Source organism: Mobula birostris, chromosome 11 (genome assembly GCF_030028105.1).
Source record: "Mobula birostris isolate sMobBir1 chromosome 11, sMobBir1.hap1, whole genome shotgun sequence".
Classification (NCBI taxonomy): domain Eukaryota; kingdom Metazoa; phylum Chordata; class Chondrichthyes; order Myliobatiformes; family Myliobatidae; genus Mobula; species Mobula birostris.
Window position 1 is genome coordinate 61,192,578 of NC_092380.1, and position 18,729 is coordinate 61,211,306.

The 18,729-nt window shown below is 40.8% G+C and overlaps 1 protein-coding gene across 12 annotated transcripts in view; it reads left to right on the forward strand.

Annotated features, from left to right (window-relative positions):
* Positions 1-4,140: 4,140 nt before the first annotated feature.
* Positions 4,141-18,729, forward strand: part of LOC140205111 (anoctamin-9-like) — a 141,144-nt gene continuing 126,555 nt past the window's right edge. For 11 of the 12 annotated variants that reach the window (XM_072272305.1, XM_072272307.1, XM_072272308.1 and 8 more), the window contains exons 1-3: positions 4,141-4,365; positions 6,226-6,294; positions 12,112-12,225. In XM_072272305.1, coding sequence (XP_072128406.1) covers positions 4,150-4,365; positions 6,226-6,294; positions 12,112-12,225 — 399 coding nt within the window. In that variant the 5' untranslated portion in view covers positions 4,141-4,149. Of the gene's footprint in view, positions 4,370-6,225; positions 6,295-12,111; positions 12,226-18,729 lie in introns of all 12 variants that reach the window. The other variant, XM_072272311.1, reaches the window with a different exon arrangement.

Here is an 18,729-nt window from a genome sequence, read left to right on the forward strand (position 1 = left end):
CATTTTTTGGACATTAAATGGAACTATTGAAACTATTCAAAACATCTCAAGCTCCCTGACAATCAACACCGGTGCACCTCAAATATGTGCGCTTAGCCCACTGCTCAACTGTCTCTGCACTCACGATTGTGTGGCTAGGCACAGCTCAAATACCATCTATAAATCTAGTGACAATACCACCATTGTTGGCAGAACCTCAGATGGTGACAAGAGGGTGTACTGGAGCGAGATATACCAACTAGCTGAGTAGTTTTGCAGCAACAATCTTGCACTCAGTGCAAGACCAAAGAACTGATTATGGATTTCTGAAAGGGTAAGGCAAGGGAACACACACCAGTCCTGGAAGGGATCAGAAGTGGAAAAAGTGAGCAACTTCAAGTTCCTGGGTGTCAATATCTGTGAGGACCTAACCTGGACCCAACTTTAAAGAAGGCAAAGACGGTGGTTATATTTCATTAGGAGTTTGAGGAGATTTGGTACGTCATCAAACACTCGCAAGTTTCTACAGATGTACTGTGGAGAGCATTCTAACTTGCTGCATCACTGTCTGGTATTGGGTGGGGGGGCGGGCTACAGCACAGGCTCGAAGCTGCAGCAAGTGCAGAGAGTGGCAAAGTTGGTCAGCTCCATCATGGGCACTAGCCTCCATAGTATTCAGAACATCTTCAAGGAGCTGTGCCTCTAAAAGATGGTGCCCATCATTAAGGACGTCCATCACCCAGGGCATGTTGTTTTCTCATTGCTACAATCAAGAAGGAGGTACAAAGGTCTGAAGGCACAAACTCAATGGTCCAGGAACAGCTTCTTCCCCTCTACAATCCATTGAACCCATTAACACTACCTCAGTATCTTATTATTTCTATATTTTTGCACTACTTAATTTCATTACTTAATATATATACTTCCTGTAATTCAGTTTTTTTGTATTGCATTGTACTGCTGTTGCAAAGTTAACAAATTTCACGACATATGTCGGTGACATTAAATCTGATTCTGATTATGGTCTTACCTTCATCGATCTCCTTTATTAGCTCCTTAAAAAACATCAAGTTAGTAAGACATAATGTGCCCTACACAAAACCATGTTGACTGTCCTTAAGTAGGACATGTTTTTCTAATTGCTATTACCAAGAAACCTTTCCAGCCCAGCGTCCCTAACACTGATGTGAGACACACTGGTATTGTTTCCAGAATTATTCGTATTTTCTTTATTGAATGACAGAACAATAATATCTACATGCCAGTCCTCCAGGTCACCAGAGAGGACAAAGATTTTGGCCAAGACCTCAGAATATCTCATCACTCGCCTCTCTCAATAATCTGGGGTGTACTCCATCCATCATGCTCTGGGGACTTATCCACCTTAACATTCTTTAACAGATCCAATATGATCTCTTTATCTCAAAATGCCCTCACATATTAGCATGCTTCACACTGATCTCACAATCCTCCACATTCTTTCCCTTGGTAAATAAGTTCTCATTTAAGACTTTGCCCACATCCTCTGCCTCCAAGCATATGTTTTCTCCTTTATGCTTGACAGGTCCTCTTGCACTTGGTGTATATAGTATATAGAACGTATAGGCATTCTCTTTAGTCCTACTTACCAAGGACTTATCATGGCACCTTCTGTCTATCATAACCTGCAGAGAGAGTAACACTAGCCAGTCCATCACAGGCCCCACATATCCTTCCTTCCAGTCTACCTTCACAGTGCATTACATCAGGAAGCCTACCAGCCTGCCCATTTCCTTTATTCTCTTCTAGTCTCTAGAAGATACAAGAGTTCAAAAGTCCAGTCAAGCAGACTTTTTAAACCACTCAACAGGAATTCTGCAGATGCTGGAAATTCAAGCAACACACATCAAAGTTGCTGGTGAATGCAGCAGGCCAGGCAGCATCTCTAGGAAGAGTTAGTTCTGACAAAGGGTCTCTGCCTGAAACGTCGACTGTACCTCTTCCTAGAGATGCTACCTGGCCTGCTGCGTTCACCAGCAACTTTGATGTGTTTTTTTTAAACCAATCACCTCCTTCACATCCCTTTCCAAGTGGCGCTACCACATTCTTGAAGCCTAATTCTATTTCATTATTGCCATTTCAGTAATCTTTAGCACTACTATACTTTACATCATTCCACTAAATTTGTGCTCATTGCTGTATTTATTCGTTGTATTTATTATTATCATCATATATACTGCTTATTTTGAACACTTTATGCATGACTATAAACCAATCTGAATCTAATCCTGAGCCAGAAGAAAAATATACTATAATACTGGCTGATGTCAAGAACATTAAAAAGTTAAAGTCTGTCCCGAGCCTTGTGGCCCATCAGGCCAGTGCTTGTGCTGGTTTCTGTGGCGTAAAGCAACTGACAGTATGAGACTCCCCCCGCCCCCCGATAGGACGCCAGTCTATCACAAGGTTAACCCCCAGCATTTGCTGGTAGAGGAAAGGAGACATCCTATGGAACGAAGTCATAATTTTTAGATCAGCGAGGTTACTGGAGGTAATTAGAAGTTGATATTCAGTAAAATCAAAATTGCATGTACACTGGACCAACATTGTCTCATCCAAATATAAAAATATCACATGACTGAAATTATTTTAATCTTAAAACAGATAGTAGAAATCAGTTCTCAATCTAATTTTGAAAGATTGGGTGGACTTGAACTGCAACTTCTGGATTACCAGTATTTCATTCTCAGGAATTTACCTTCTGATTTCTATGTAAATAACAGAAAGCAGTGTTATACTATAGCAAAATCCAGGTCATAATCTTTCTCACTTATGTATTTCTACAAATTCTTAGCATTAGGGACTGCCTCGCTGTTGGAGGTAGGCAGCACTGAGGACTCTCACACTAACCCAAACAGAATCATCAGCGCTGCACTCTACTGCTGCTCACACACATCCAGTGACCTCTGGCATTCAAATTTTCTGGATCCGGTGGCATCAACAGTTCCAGGGAGTGCTGGTGTCTGGCTTCAGAAAGTTGCTTTCTTGGAATGAAGGGATAGCTACATGTTGTAACATGCAGCGTTCCTAGATGGTAAGGTGACTGGAGGAAAGTTTAGGGAGGGAGGTGATGTCAGAGGTAGGTGAATGTACACAGAAGAGTGGTGGGTGCCTGGAACATCCTGCAGGGATGGTGCTAGAGGCATACAGTATACCATAGGGACATTTAAGAGACCCCTAGAGGCACATGGATGTAAGGAAAATAGAGGATTATGGGCTGTGTATGAGGAAAGTGTTAGATTAATCAGGGAGTGTAGGTTTATATCGGTCACATAACACTGTGGGTTGAAGGCACTCTACTGTGCTGTGCTGTTTTATGTTATAGAAATAGATTGATTGCTTACATTATACTCAGAGTCATATCCAGCTGTTTCCCTAATTCCAGTCATTCAAAATACTCCAATGAATTGAACCATCCCTTTCAACTGCTAAAATTCTATATGTGCACCATCAGGGGACTGCTTTGATTCCGGATGAAGACATGGTACATTTTGAACCTATGTAGTACACTACAGGTGATATCCAAGGAAAGGCTGATGATCATACCTACCGTCTTCTACCAACAAAAGTGATACCAAAGCACTTGGCCTTCAAACTGCACTGTTGGGATTCAACTGTGGAAAACTGAGTCTTTGTATAATTTTCTCCACGTGGCAAGCCTATTATTTTTCTACTTTTCTTTCACCACCCCTGAATCCCAACTCTCATTCTGCCCCTTTCTATCTTACCTTATCCTATTCTCTCTCCCACATGCATCTCTCACACCCTTTTCTCCTTGTCCCTCTATTTCAGCAATCTAGCCCATATCCACTCCCTTCACCCTCCTCCTCTAAATTCTTCCCATCGCCTCGGCAAATTCTCCATCTAACATCCATCTCATTCCCTCTTTGACATTCCTCTTCTACATCCCACCCACCCCCATCGCATCGGTGTCCTCCCCAAATCCTATTTTATCTCTCTCCTCATCCTCCATCCCCAACTCCGCGTTGCGCGCGCTCCTCCAACCCGTCGGCGTCGGGACTTAAGTTCGCTCCCGCCGCGCCCGAGCGGGGCCGTAAGCAACGCGTGCTCGCCGTGAGCAAGTGACGCGCATGCGCGGCGGGCTGAGGGTGGCGCACGGCAGTCGGGAGGATGCTTTCGGATGAGGGACATTGCCTTGAGGAGGGGTTGGAGCAAAGCTCCCCGGAAAGACCGGGAACCAGTCTTCAGCCAGCACTTCGAACACAGTTCAAGTTCAGAGTTAAGAGGGGGACCGCGGCCGCTTTCAGAAAGGCCAGGAGGCTCAACAAGATAGCTCAGCAGAAGGTGGAGACGATTAAAAGGCGGGCAAAGGAAAAGAACACCGTAGTGTGTATACGGATCAGTTTTGCTATCGTATCAATCCTTACGATTTGTTAAGTATGACCAAAGTTAAAACATGGTGACAGACTTGTCAGCCGAGGAGGAAAAATACAAAGTTGTTTCCTTCAACTACGCGTTAAGTGTTCGCGGATGGCAGCTGGCTGCAAAATTGAATTAGGAGCTCCAAAGTTGAACAGTTGTACTGGGGAAATCTATATTGCCGAGGGAATAATCGTTCGACTTGCCACTCCAATGGAGTGGTGGCTGGATCGACGAATGGTTGCTTCGCTTACCGGCGATGTAGGTCCATTGCCGAGCGGATCGCCATCTCCCCTTATCCACCGCAATTGGGTCTCTTGTCGCCTCAGTCTACGCCGTGAGTTAACGGCGCACTGATTAGGGGTTAGATCATGGGTGGGGTGTGTGTTGGAGAAAATGTCTTTCACGTGAGAGTTACTTGATTTTTTTTGCAATTGCACGAAAACTAATAATAATAGGCGAATACCGTATATTGTTGCAGGTATCTCTAGTAATAAGAGTTTTACCTTTTGGAAACGTTCTCTGTGCTGTTATTTTTTTCTCCGGCTAAGGAAATAATGACTGGTAAAGTTGGAGTTTTCAGTTTTGCTATTTCACTAGAAATTCCATCTTCTTCCTTCATTTTCCATTGCATGAAAGTTGTTCTTTGAAAGTGACGCTTTTCTTAAATTATCTGTTACTTTTTTTTTAAGAGGGAAGTAGGTGAACTATAGAAGAATATTGGCACGTCCTGAATCTTGTTTCCATTTTACAGTAATTCTATTCAATGTTGACAGTGTTGGCTGCGGACCAAATATTTCCCAGTCTCTCCTTGCGTTGAAGCCGCTTAATCTCAGTGGCACAGTGGAGGTATTCTTCGAGAGCTGCGCAGTCCCCTCTTTGACAGTCCTACTCCAGCTTTCCCTATCTTTTAATTTCTTCCATCCAATCAGGTTAATGTGGCACTTCCTCAGCTGGCTCTTGATATTATCCGTGAGCCGCTTTTCTGCTCGGGAGTGCGCTTTGCATCCTTGAGTTGGCCGAACAGGAGTTCTTTGGGGGGGGGGGGGCGGGAGTCAGGTATATGGATGATGCTGAGTCACGATTGTGGCTAGGGAACTCCAAAATGCTGGAGTTAGTACGCCTGTTCTTCCAGCTCTCAGAATCTTTGAGGCACTTTTGATGGTAAGTTTCTAGGGATTTTGTGTGCCTGCTGTATGTTGTCCATGATTCCACTCCATGCAGCAAGGAGAGGAGGACTATAGAATCATAGACCGGAAGCTTTGTTGGTCTTGATATCGCAATGCACTTATCACACAGCACATAAAACAAAATATTACCACAAATGATTTAATAAAACATAATTCAAAATGCACGTTTAGTATGTAGCACAGGCAAACAGTACAGTGAACAGCTCACTGCCCTTAATGATGAGATATAGCGGTGGCTAGTCTCACACCCTGGGGAAGAAGCTGTTAACCAGTCTGGCAGACCTAATCTTGATGCTTATGTATCTCCTTTCTGACAGTGATGGGTCAAAGAGATCGTGAGATTGATAGTAGGGATTTTCAACAATGCTTCAGGCTCTTTCTATATAATGCTACCGGTATATGTCACAAGTGGTATTGTCAATTCACAGTATTAAGTGGACCCCACCAATTAGGTGTTGGCCTCCTTAACAGACAACCTTCAGTTAAAATGTTGCTTGATACAACTTTCTACTTTAATTACCTGCCTGCCCTGTTCTTTTTGGTGGGCTTGCCATTTGTCCATGTGGTTTATCTAAATGGTTTATATGATGGTGTCATTTTTAGAGTATAATGTAACTAATGAATTCCTTTATTACAGAATGTTCACATTTTTCATGTAACTGACAATGAAGAAGATTATCTAATGCCTGAAGATGCAAATGCTCTGGTAATGTCATTTTATTAGTTTGTTCTCTGATTCCACAAATTCTATGGTGGGTTAATCACCCATTTAAAACTTTGTTTTGGGAAAGGTATTTGTTTGAAATTCTGCATTAAGTAATTTCAGGTGTGTATGTTAAAACAGAAAAAAAATGTATGTTCTACATGAGAAGAAAGTCTGTAGATGTGGGAAATCCATTAGATACTTGGTCCTTCTTTGACATCTATCTCCCATTTCTCAATCTGTCTCCATCTCTGGAGACAAGCTGTCAACTGATATCTTTTATAAACCTACTGATTCCCATGGTTATCTTAACTATACCTCTTCCCACTCTCTCTCTTGTATTAAAATGCTATTCCCTTTTCACAGATTCTTTGCCTCCATTGCATCTGTTCCCAGGACACAGCATTCTGTTCCAGGACTCCTCCTTTAAAGAACAGGGTTTCTCCCTCTCTACTGTTGATGCTGCCCTCACCTGTATCTCCTCCATTGTCTATACATCTGCACTCACCCCATTTTCCCTCCACCTTAATAGTGATAGTGTCTCTTGTCCCTGGCTACCACCCCATCAGCCTCTGCAAACAACATGTTATCCTCCACCACATCCCCAAAAGAACCCTACCACTAAACACCTCTTTATCTACCCCCACCACTCTTTTCCACCAGGATCGCTCCATCCACCATTCCCTTGACCATTTGTCTCTCCCTACTAATATCTCTCCAGGCACTTATCCTTGCAAGCAGCGTAAGTGCTACATCGATATCTCCTGATTACCAAATTCTTCTCCCCCACCCCCTCCCCCTCATTCCCCACTCTGACCTTTTGCTTCTTTTAATCTGCCTCTTACTTCCCCAGGGTCCCCCCCCTTCCCTTTCTCCTTTGGTCCGCTATCCTTTCCGATCAGATTCTTTCTTCTCCAGCCCTTGACCTTTCCCACCCATTTTGCTTCACTTATCACCTTCCAGCTTGCCTCTTTCCCTTCCCTCATCTCTTTATTCTGGCATTTTCCCCTTCTTAGTCCAGAAGAAGGGTTTTGCCTGAAATGACAATTGTTTATTCATTTCCATGGATGCTGCCTGACCTGCAGAGTTCCGCCAATGTTTTGTGTGCATGTGCTTCTTCTTGTTTATTTTTAACTAAACTTTTCCAGATTGGGTGTGACTTGGACCAAGCTGAAAACTATCTCTTGTTGCTCTATTCAGTAGAAATAGGGTAAAAGATAGTTCATCAAAGTTGTCATCTGTTTGCAAAAATGTTTGTGATTCCCAAAAGGTATCTACATACGCTGTGGACTTTATTATTATAAATGAATAAAAAATTTGTTATCTAAATAGATTAAACCACTTGTTCCAGATATTATTTTAGTAGAAGTGAATTTCCTCAACTAAAGAACATTGGTGATAGAATGGCAAACGTTTTTTCTTTAATTAGAATGTTTGGTTCCAATGGTTTATTGTGTGATTTTACAATCTTTATTTGTAATTTCTCTGGGTCTTTAAAAACTAATAGTTTGCCTGCGAGTTCTCCAATTGGCTGATTAATTTCTGTAATTTATCAGCTAGTGGAGTTGTATGTGCAGCAAGTTAACAGTTTATAGTACATTATGCAGATGGTATAGCATCTGTTGCCAGCAGGTAAGAGTTGAAAACAGTGAATCATTCTTGCATGCTATTGCTTGTATTGGACCTGAGCACTGGCTGATGGATAAAGTTCATTTTTCTGTGTGATTAAATGGGATGCTGATAGTTGAGGAATAACAGAAATAGGTAAAAGATCACCTCAGAAGGCAAGTAACTGGGCCTGAAAACAGGATGCAAGGATCTTTCCAAAATAAACCTTGATATTAGATAAAAATCCAAAGAAAGTCTCCACTCTCTGTACTGACTATGATGGTATTGACAGATGAAAGTTTTTACTGCTTCAGATATTGTATTTAGTACAGAGGATTGTGTGCATGTGAGCCAGAATATGACATGAAGATCCAAATTCAGGTTTTAATGCTCTTTACAGCGCAATGCATTTCAAATTTTGGTATAGCCTTGAGTCTGCAGAGCTTATCTACTCTCTGGGTTTTGGATTCCTGAGGTACAGATTGTCATTATTGGCATTGCATTGCGGTGAAGGAATGCATGGAATATCCATCCTTCTATGACAATATTAAAAGGCCATACTATGCCTGTGCATGATATGTATTTGTCCTTAATATTCAGGAAGCTTGGACACAAAACCTATTCTAGGCAATTTCTTTAAATTGGATTAGATTAGATGTAGCGCAGTGTAATTTCATAAAGACATGGAAAACCTGCAGCACAATACAGGCCCTTCAGCCCACAATGCTGTGCGGAACATGTACTTTAGAAATTACCTAGGGTTACCCATGGCCCTCTGTTTTTCTAAGCTCCATATACCTATCCAAGAGGCTCTTAAAAGACCCTATTGTATCCACCTCCACCACAGTTGGTGGTAGCCCATTAAATGCATTCACCACACACTGTGTAAACAATAAAAAAACTTACCCCGGCATCAACTCTCATCCTCTGTCGCTCCGAGGAGAAAAGGCCATTCCACCATAAGAGTATAAGGTATTCAGCCCATCGAGTCTGCTCTGCCAATCAATCATGGGCTGATCCAATACTTCCAGTCTTCCCCACTCCCGTGTCTTCACCTCATACCCTTTGATGCCCTGGCTAATCTCTGCCTATCTCTGCCTTAAACCCAATGACGCGGCATCCACAGCCACTCATGGCAACAAACTCCCCAGACTAATGACTAAAGTAATTTCTCTGCACCTCAGTTCTTAATGGACGTCCGTCAATCCAGGCAACATCCTTGTAAATCTCCTCTGCACCCTTTCTATAGTTTCCACATCCTCCCTGTGGTGAGGTAACCAGAACTGAGCACAGTACTCCAAGTGGGGTCTAACCAGGGTTCTATACAGCTGTAATATTACCTTTTGGCTCCGGAACTCAGTCCCAAGTTTGATGAAGGCCAATGAACCATACGCCTTCTTAACCACAGAGTCAACCTGTGCAGCAGCTTTGAGTGTCCTATGGACACAACCCCAAGATCGCTTTGATCCTCCACACTGCCAAGAGTCTTACCATTAATACTATATTCTGCCATCATATTTGACTTACCAAAATGAACCACTTCACACTTTATTGAATTCCATCTGCCACTTCTCAGCGCAGTTTTGCATCAATGTCCCACTGTAACCTCTGACAGCCCTCCACACTGTCCACAACACCTCCAGTCTTCGTGTCATCAGGAAATTTACTAACGCATCCCTCCACTTCCTCATCCAGATCATTTACAAAAATTACGAGGAGAAAAGGTCCCAGAACAGATCCCTGAGGCACACCACTGGTCACTAAACTCCATGCAGAATACAACCACTTTTTGCCTTCTGTGGGCAAGCCAATTCTGGATCCACAAAGCAAGGTCCCCTTGGATCCCATGCCTCCTTACTTTCTCAATAAGCCTCACATGGGGTACCTTATCAAATGCCTTGCTAAAATCCATATACACTACATCTACTGCTCTACCTTCATCAATGTGTTTAGTCACATCCTCAAAAAATCAGGCTTGTAAGGCACGGCGGCCTGCCTTTGATAAACCATGCTGACTATTCCTAATCATATTATGCCTCTCCAAATGTTCATAAATCCTGTCTCTCAGGGTGTTCTCCATCAACTTTCCAACCACTGAAGTAAGACACACAGGTCTATAATTTCCTGGACTATTCCCTTTTTTGCATAAGGGAACAACATCAGCAACTCTCCAATCCTCCGGAACCTCTCCTGTCCCCATTGATGATGCAAAGATCATTGCCAGAGGCTCAATAATCTCCTCCCTTGCCTCCCACAGTAGCCTGGGATATATCTTGTCCAGTCCCAGCAACTTATCCAACTTAATGCTTTCCAATAGCTCCAGCACGTCCTCTTTCTTAATGTCTATTTGCTCAAGCTTTTCAGTCTGCTACAGGTCATCCCTACAATCGCCAAGGTCCTTTTCCGTAGTGAATACTGAAGCAAAGTATTCATTAAGTACCTCCACTATCTCCTCAGGTTCCATATACACGTTTCCACTGTCACACTTGATTGGTCCTATTCTCTCATGTCTTCTTGCTCTTCACATACTTGTAGAATGCTTTGGGGTTTTCCTTAGTCCTGCTCGCCAAGGCCTTCTCATGGCCCCTTCTGGCTGTCCTAATTTCATTCTTAAGCTCCTTCCTGTTAGCCTTATAATTCTAGATCTCTATCATTACCTAGTTTTTTGAACCTTTCATAAGCTTTTCTTCTTGACTAGATTTTCAACAGCCTTTGTACACCATGGTTCCTGTACCCTACCATCCTTTTCCTGTCTCATTGGAATGTACCTATGCAGAACACCACACCAATATCCCCTGAACATTTGCCACATTTCTGCTGTACAATTCCCTGAGAATGTCTGTTCCCAATTTATGCTTCCAAGTTCCTGCCTGATAGCCTCATATTTCACCTTACTCCAATTATATGCTTTCCTAACTTGTCTGTTCCTATCCCCCTCTAATGCTCTGGTAAAGCGATAGAATTGTGATCACTATCTCCAGAATGCTCTCCCACTGAGAGACCTGACACCTGACCAGGTTCATTTCCCAATACCAAATCAAGTATATCCTCTCCTCTTGTAGGCTTATATACATATTGTGTCAGGAAACTTTCCTGAACACACCTAACAAACTCCACCCCATCTAAACCTCTTGCTCTAGGGAGATGCCAATCAATATTAGGGAAATTAAAATCTTCCATCACGACAACCCTGTTATTATTGCATCTTTCCAGAATCTGTCTTCCTATCTGCTCCTCGATGTCCCTGTTACTATTGGGTGGTCTATAAAAAACATCCAGTGGAATTATTGACCCCTTGCTGTTCCTGAATTCCACCCACTGAGACTCAGTAAACAATCTCTCCACGACTTCCTCCTTTTCTGCAGCCGTGACACTATCTCCGATCAGCAGTGCTACGCCCCCACCTCTTTTGCCTCCCTCCCTGTCCTTTCCGAAACATCTAAAGCCTGGCATTCTAAATAGCCATTCCTGCCCCTGAGCCATCCAAGTCTCTGTAATGGCCACAGCATCATAGCTCCAAGTACTGATCCACACTCTAAGCTCATCCACTAAGTGGTTCTGTCAGGTGCTGGACAGGTTAGAAAGAAAGTCATCTGTGTTGTTCAAACTTGCATCAAAAAACAAATATTATTGAAAAATCAGCAGCCCCTGCTGTAGATGTTCTAAAATCAGGTTTGAACAGAAATGATTCTTAAAAACTTTCTCTTTTTTATCAGATCATAAACGAGAAAATCTACAGATGCTGGAAATCCAAGCAACACACACAAAATTCTGGAGGAGGCGAGAGAGAAACACAAGGCAATAGGTGACACCGGGGGGGGGGAGAGATGAAGTAAAGAGCTAGTAAGTTGATTGGTGAAAGAGATACAGGGCTGGAGAAGGGAGAATTTTACAGGAGAGGACAGAAGGCCATGGAAGGAAGAAAAGGGGAGAAGAGCACCAGAGGGAGTTGATGTGCAGACAAGGAGATAAGGTGAGAGAGGGGACAAGGTATGGGGAATGGTGAGTTCCTCCAACATTTTGTGTGTGTTGCTTATTTTTAATCAGATTCTGCTGGGTAATACAGATGTGTCACTAAGTTCTTTCCCATTGTTTCTCCTTACGACACCCAAGGTATATAAGGCTTGTATTAAGGTGAATTTTAGTCCTGCAGGAAGAAATGTTTTATGTTCAATGGACATTCTCCATTTAGTGGATGTCTTTGTCTTTCAGGTTAAAGTTGAATTTGTTTTAGTGACGAGAAAATGTGACGTTGGTATTGGTAAAAGTGAACTGGATAGGAGGCTTTACCTGAATAGGTTGCGAGAGATTGGCCTCAATATAATGGTAAGTAGAATAAGTCAAGTGCCACAAACTGGAACTGAGCTTTTACAAATAGTTACACCATTGTTTGTTAAATATTAATTCACTTGGAATCTTGTTGCTGTAACTCGATTAGCTCCTGACAGATTTTGACAGCTTGTACAATAAAACTCTATCTTTAATCTGTGTGCAGTTATGTTGTATGACATCATGCTTGTGTGTGGTGAGGGGATGCTTTTTGGACATTGCAGAGCAGTCTGTTCACTCTCTTTATTCCTCCCCCCCCCCCCCCCCCAAATCTTGCCAGTTTATTTCCTTCATGAGTGTCCAGTTTCATTTTGAAATAGTCTCTACGTTCACCATCCTTATTGGCAGTAAGTTCCAGCTCATTACTATTTGCTGTTTTTAAAGAGTTAATTTTTGCATCCGTTTTTACTTGCCTAAAAACTTAATATTGTTCCTCATTAGGCAATGTACTACTGGTCAATGGGAACAGTTTTTCTTGGGTTGTTTACTACACTTCTGTGAAACCTCCCCTAATCTTCCTTTGCTTCAGGGGAAATCATTTCAGTTTTTCCAACTTGTAGATAAAGATTGCTCATCCTAAGAACCAATATTTTTCCTGGGCCATTCTGTTAAACCTTCCCTACATCCTGTCAAACAACTTCATATCCTTCGTGAAGTTTGATCAAAATTAGATATAGTACTGTAAGTGCAAACAACAGGAATTCTGCAGATGCTGGAAATTCAAGCAACACACATCAAAGTTGCTGGTGAACGCAGCAGGCCAGGCAGCATCTCTACGAAGGGTCCTGACGAAGAGTCTCGGCCTGAAACGTGGACTGTACCTCTTCCTAGAGATGCTGCCTGGCCTGCTGCGTTCACCAGTAACTTTGATGTGTGTTGATAGTACTGTTAACTCGTTGGTTTTATAACAGTTTAGCAATATTTCCATGTTTTGTGCCTAACTTTATTTACAAAGCTCAGTATCCTCTGTATTGTAACTACTTTCTCAATATGTCCTATCTTCAAAAGAAAACTACACTTTAAAAAAAAAAATGCATTGCCTCACATTTAGACCATAAGATATAGAAGCAGGTTTAGGCCATTCTGCCCATCAAGTCTGTTCTGCCATTTCATCATGGCTGATCCAATTTTCCTATCAACCCCAATTTCCTGCCTTCTCCCCGTATCTCTTGATGCCCTGACCAATCAAGACTCAATCAACTTCTGCCTTGAATATACATAAAGACTTGGCCTCCACAGCTGCCTGTAGCAAAGAATTCCACAGATTCACCACTCTCTGGCTAAAGAAATTACTTTTTTTTAAATTTTATTTTTATTTGGATAAGGAATTCACAAATATCATGTACTTTTTTCACACACATAACCTTTTCCATTTTTTTATATGTATAAAACTACAATTATTTATACATTCTTAAGTACACATTGAGATGATATAAAAGGAAAATAAACATTTAAAAAGATAATTATGTACTGTGGTAAATCTAACCTATTAGGCTAAGTAATGAAATTAGTTGTTAAGAAAAATGGTAATAATAGTTTCCACACAACCCTTCTGGACCATTTCCACTGGTCCAAAATGTTGTATACAAGCCTATATACCAACCATTGCAGGTGTTTATATCCTAATTTGTTCATGCTTGCTCCTGCCCGCAGACATAATTATCCAATCCCTATGTACTTATTTACTTAATTTTTTCATTTTTTTAATCCCTTTCCCAAATCTTTCCCTTTACTTAATTAATTTACTTAATTCTCTATTTTCCAAAAAAAACCCAAACATTTAGACTAGGGGTGCTTACGTTAGCAATATTACTGTGTTGATGAGAAGAGCAATATAAATCATTAGGAGAGTCATCTAAAGTCTGCTCGCATTGGGGTTATATATTCAATCCATTTATTCCAGATTTGATAAAATTTTTCTTTTTGAGTTCTCAGGGAGTAAGTCAACTTTTCCATTTTAAATATTTCCAAGATAATTTCGTACCAATCTTCTAATGTAGGTGGTATTGGATTTAGCCATTTTCTAGTGATTGATTTCTTACTTGCCGCTAAGAGGGCCTGCAGCAACTTTATATCTTCCTTCTGTTCAAGGAACAATACATGCCCCAAATAGAGCATCTCAAAGTTCAGAGGTATCTGGGACCTAAGTACCTTAACTAATGTTCTATGAATACCTTCCCAAAATAGACTTAATTTAGGGCAATCCCAGAAAATATGAAAATGATTTGCCTCCTTGGAGCCGCACCTTCTCCAACACGTCACGTTTGTATCTTTATATTTTTCCTGATATGGGGTCTTGAAGTACCTTATAATGTTTTTCCAACAATGTTCTCTCCAAGTCAAAGAATTAGTCGAGGACCATTGAAAGCTGCAGATTTTCCCCCAAGCCTCCTCTGAAAGTACCAACCCCGCTTCTTTCTCCCACTTCTCTTTAATATACAGTGTATTTACATTTTTAGCATGGGAGAGTGCATTATATAGGCGAGAAACTGATTTACTAGGTATTGAACTGCAAGCCAAATTCAGAATCTTGAAAAATTCTAATTCTACTGTTGATAGGTCTGTATATCTACAACTCTGGTTAACATAGTTTCGTATTTGAAGGTACCTAAAAAAGTTATTATGTTCTAGGCCATGTTTGTCCTGCAGGATTTGGAAACTTTGTAATACTCTTTTATCTATAAATGAGAGGTAGGTTGTAAGACCTTTCTTTATCCATAGCTCAAATCTTTTATCTTCTCTGTTGGGAAGGAATTCGGTATCATATGCACACCATCTAAAGAGTTTTAACATGTTGTTAATTCCACATGAATTAACCACCTTCTGCCATACTTTTAATGTAAGATTTATCCAAGCGTTATTAAATTTTTCCAACTGGGCCATCAATCCTTTGTCAGCTATTGAGGCCTGAAGAGGAAAACTGTCAACTAATCCAAATTCTATTTCCTTCCATCTAGCCTTATATTCCCTATTACACCAATATAACAGAGGGGTTATCTGTGAGGCATAAAAATAATTTCTCAGGCAAGGAAGAACCATACCTCCTCCTTCCTTCCCTAACTGTAAGGTGTTATATCTAATTCTAGGTTTCCTTCCTTGCCAAATGAAGCGGGAAATCCATTTGTCCCATTCCCTGAATTGATTATCATCCACCTCCACCGGTAAAGTACGGAAAAGATACAATAACCGAGGAAGAATATTCATTTTTATAGTATTTATCCTTGAATTTAAACTTAAAAAGGGGATAAGATTCCATCTATGCATATCTGCTTTTATCTCTGAGATTAATGGCCCATAATTTACCTGTGACAGTGTTGAAAGATCCTTCGGCAGGGTTATTCCTAAATATTTTAATGATTTAGCTTCCCACTTAAGATCGTATGTATCCTGCAATTTTTTGGATAGTGTATAATTTAGGGACATAACCTGCGTTTTCTTTACATTTATTTTATAACCTGATATTTTCCCAAAGTCATCCAACAGTGTAAACAATCCTATAAATGATTTTTCTGGTTCACTCAGATAGACCAAAACATCATCTGCGAATAACGCCACTTTCTGTTCAATCCCTGCCACCTTGATACCTTTTACGATTTCGCTCTGGCTTATTAGTTGGGCCAGTGGTTCAATATATAGCGCAAAAAGGAGAGGAGAAATTGGGCATCCCTGTCTAGTGCCTCTCTCTAAGATGAAGGAGTCAGAGAGGTCCCCATTTATCGTAATTCGGGCTGTAGGGCTGTCATATAGAGTCTGAATTACTTTAATAAACTTTTCTTGAAAGCCGAATCTTTCTAACACTCTGTATAGGAATGCCCAATAAACGGAATCAAAAGCTTTCTCAGCGTCCAATCCTACTACCATTGTCTCTGTCTCGTTCTTATTAACCTGTTCTAATATGTGCAGAGTTCTCCTTATGTTGTCCTGTGTTTGTCTTTGTTGAATAAATCCAGTCTGGTCTAAATGGATTAGGCCAGGTAAAAGCTTTTCCAATCTGCGCGCTAATATAGATGTAAATAGTTCGTAATCTAAATTAAGAACACTAATTGGCCGATAATTGCCACATTCTAGTTTATCTTTACCCTCTTTAGGAATAACTGAAATAATCACTTCTCTCCAGGAAGGTGGAGTTTCTCCTCTCTGCAAGATCCAATTAAAGGTGTTAAGTAGTAATGGGGCTAACTGTGTCTTCAGGGACTTGTACCACTCTGATGTAAACCCATCAGAACCCGGGGACTTTCCAGCCTTTAACCTAGAGATGGCCATGTTCAGTTCTTTGACAGTTACTGGTTCTAATAAACTTTAATTTTGTAAATCTGTAAGTTTAGGTAGATCTAAAAAATTCAATACACTGTCTATATAGGGCTCATTGGGGGCCCGGGGTTGGGAGTGCAGCTCTCGATAATATGTTTCAAAACTCTCTTGAATTTTCCCTATTGTACTCTCCACAAGCTTTGTCTTTGGATTCTTTATTTTATGAATTGTATTGTCTGCTTGTTGTTTTCGTAATTTATATGCTAATAATCTAGCTGATTTACCTCCTACTTCATAATTCTTTTGTCTCAGGTAAAGAAAATTTCTTTGAGTTTCCAACGTATAAATATCGTCAATTTCACTTTGCAATTTCCTAATTTCCTGTTTTAAATTTGAATTACTTTTGTTGCTATCTACAACTTGAAGTTGTTTTAATTTTCCTTGAAGGTCTGCTAATTTTTGTGCATTGATTTTTTTCATGTGAGTGGTAATGGAAATAATTTTCCCTCTCAGTACTGCTTTCAATGTATCCCATAAAATCACTGGTGATGTTTCTCCCGTGTCACTAAGGTCTAGATATTCTTTGATTTCTCCCCTTAATCTCTCCATTACTTTCGGGTTATTGAGTATATGTGAGTTTAACCTCCATAGTGTTTTCCTCATTTTCCTTTCCAGGATTAGAGACATAGAGACTGGGCTATGATCCGACAGATCAATTGTTGCAATATTACAGTTCTTTATCCTGAGTCTATCTGTATTAAAGATAAAGAAATAGTCTATCCTTGAATAGGCTGAATGAGGGAAAGAATAATATGTATAATCTTTACTAGTAGGGTGTAATTCCCTCCAGACATCTATAATTCCCAACTCCTCCATCAATGAATTCACTTTCCGAGTCAGAGGTTTATTCTGAGTAACTATTCTTGAAGAATCCAATATAGGATTTAATCTAATATTAAAATCCCCTCCACAAATTACTACCCCTTGAGAACTGACCATTAGGTCAAAAATGTGCCTATAAAATGACAATTCACAACCTGGAGGAGCATAAACATTCAGCAATGTTATTTCTGTACCTTCTATTCTTCCTGTGATTCTTACAAACCGTCCTTCTTTGTCTCTAGTCTCTGAAATATGTTCATAATTAAGAGTACTTGATATTAAAGTAGCTACCCCTCTTTTGTGACTCAATTTATATGATGAATAAAATACATGCTCAAAGCCCATTCTTTTTAATTTTCCATGTTCAGATTGGCTCATATGTGTTTCCTGGAGGAAAGCTATTTGTGCCCTCTCTTTTTTCAATTTAGACATAATCTTATTTCTTTTAATTGGATTCAAAACCCCATTAACATTATAGGAAATTATTTTTACCAATTCAGTTTGCATTTTTCTCTAGTAGAAAAAAAACACACTCCTTTTCTAACCAAACAGTAAGCAATCCCTTCTCAACAGTAAACCAAGACATATAACCACACCCTAGACATTTTTGAACGTGTAACATTTGAAAATTTTTCCCGACTTCCCACAGTGAGGCCTGAGCACTGACCCGCCTCAGTTCAGAGGGATAACCTCTATCTTCACCCTGTGTTAGAGGGCCCTCAGCAGTTTGAATAATCATAGAGAATTTTCTCCTATTTATGTCTCGACCAAATTGCTATCATTGAAGTTATTCCGCCTAGTTTATTTTCAGTTACCAGTTTTCATTTTACTTTTAAGTCCGATTTACTCTTTTCAGTCATTTCTCTTAATTAATCTGTATTCTCTGTACATTCGCGTCTGAATATTTGCAGCTTTTCCTTGTAGTTTGACACTCTGGTTCGAGTGGAGCGTCCTCGCCCCACTAACTGCCACGACTTCTGCCGAATCCTCTCCAGTAGCGACTCCGGTTGGGTGATAACTTTAATAGGTAGTCCCCGGTCCGCCAGGTCCAACGTTGCCTCCTCCACCGTAGCGTAAGTTTTTGTCCCTTCGTCATAAAAGACTCTCAGCCGAGCTGGATACAGGGTCTGGAATCTGATGTTGTTTTCCTTCAGGACTCTTCGTGTTTCCGTATATTCCTTCCGTCTGGCAAGAATCCCCGGTGCGTAGTCGTGGTCTAAACTGATTTTACAGTTGTTCCACATGAAACCTTTATTTTGCCATGCCCTTTTAAGCACCTCTTCCTTCGTTCTGTAGCTGAGAAATCTGACCAGAATCAATCTGGTCTGGGCGCCTGCCAGGGGCTGTGGTGCCAACGCGCGGTGAGCT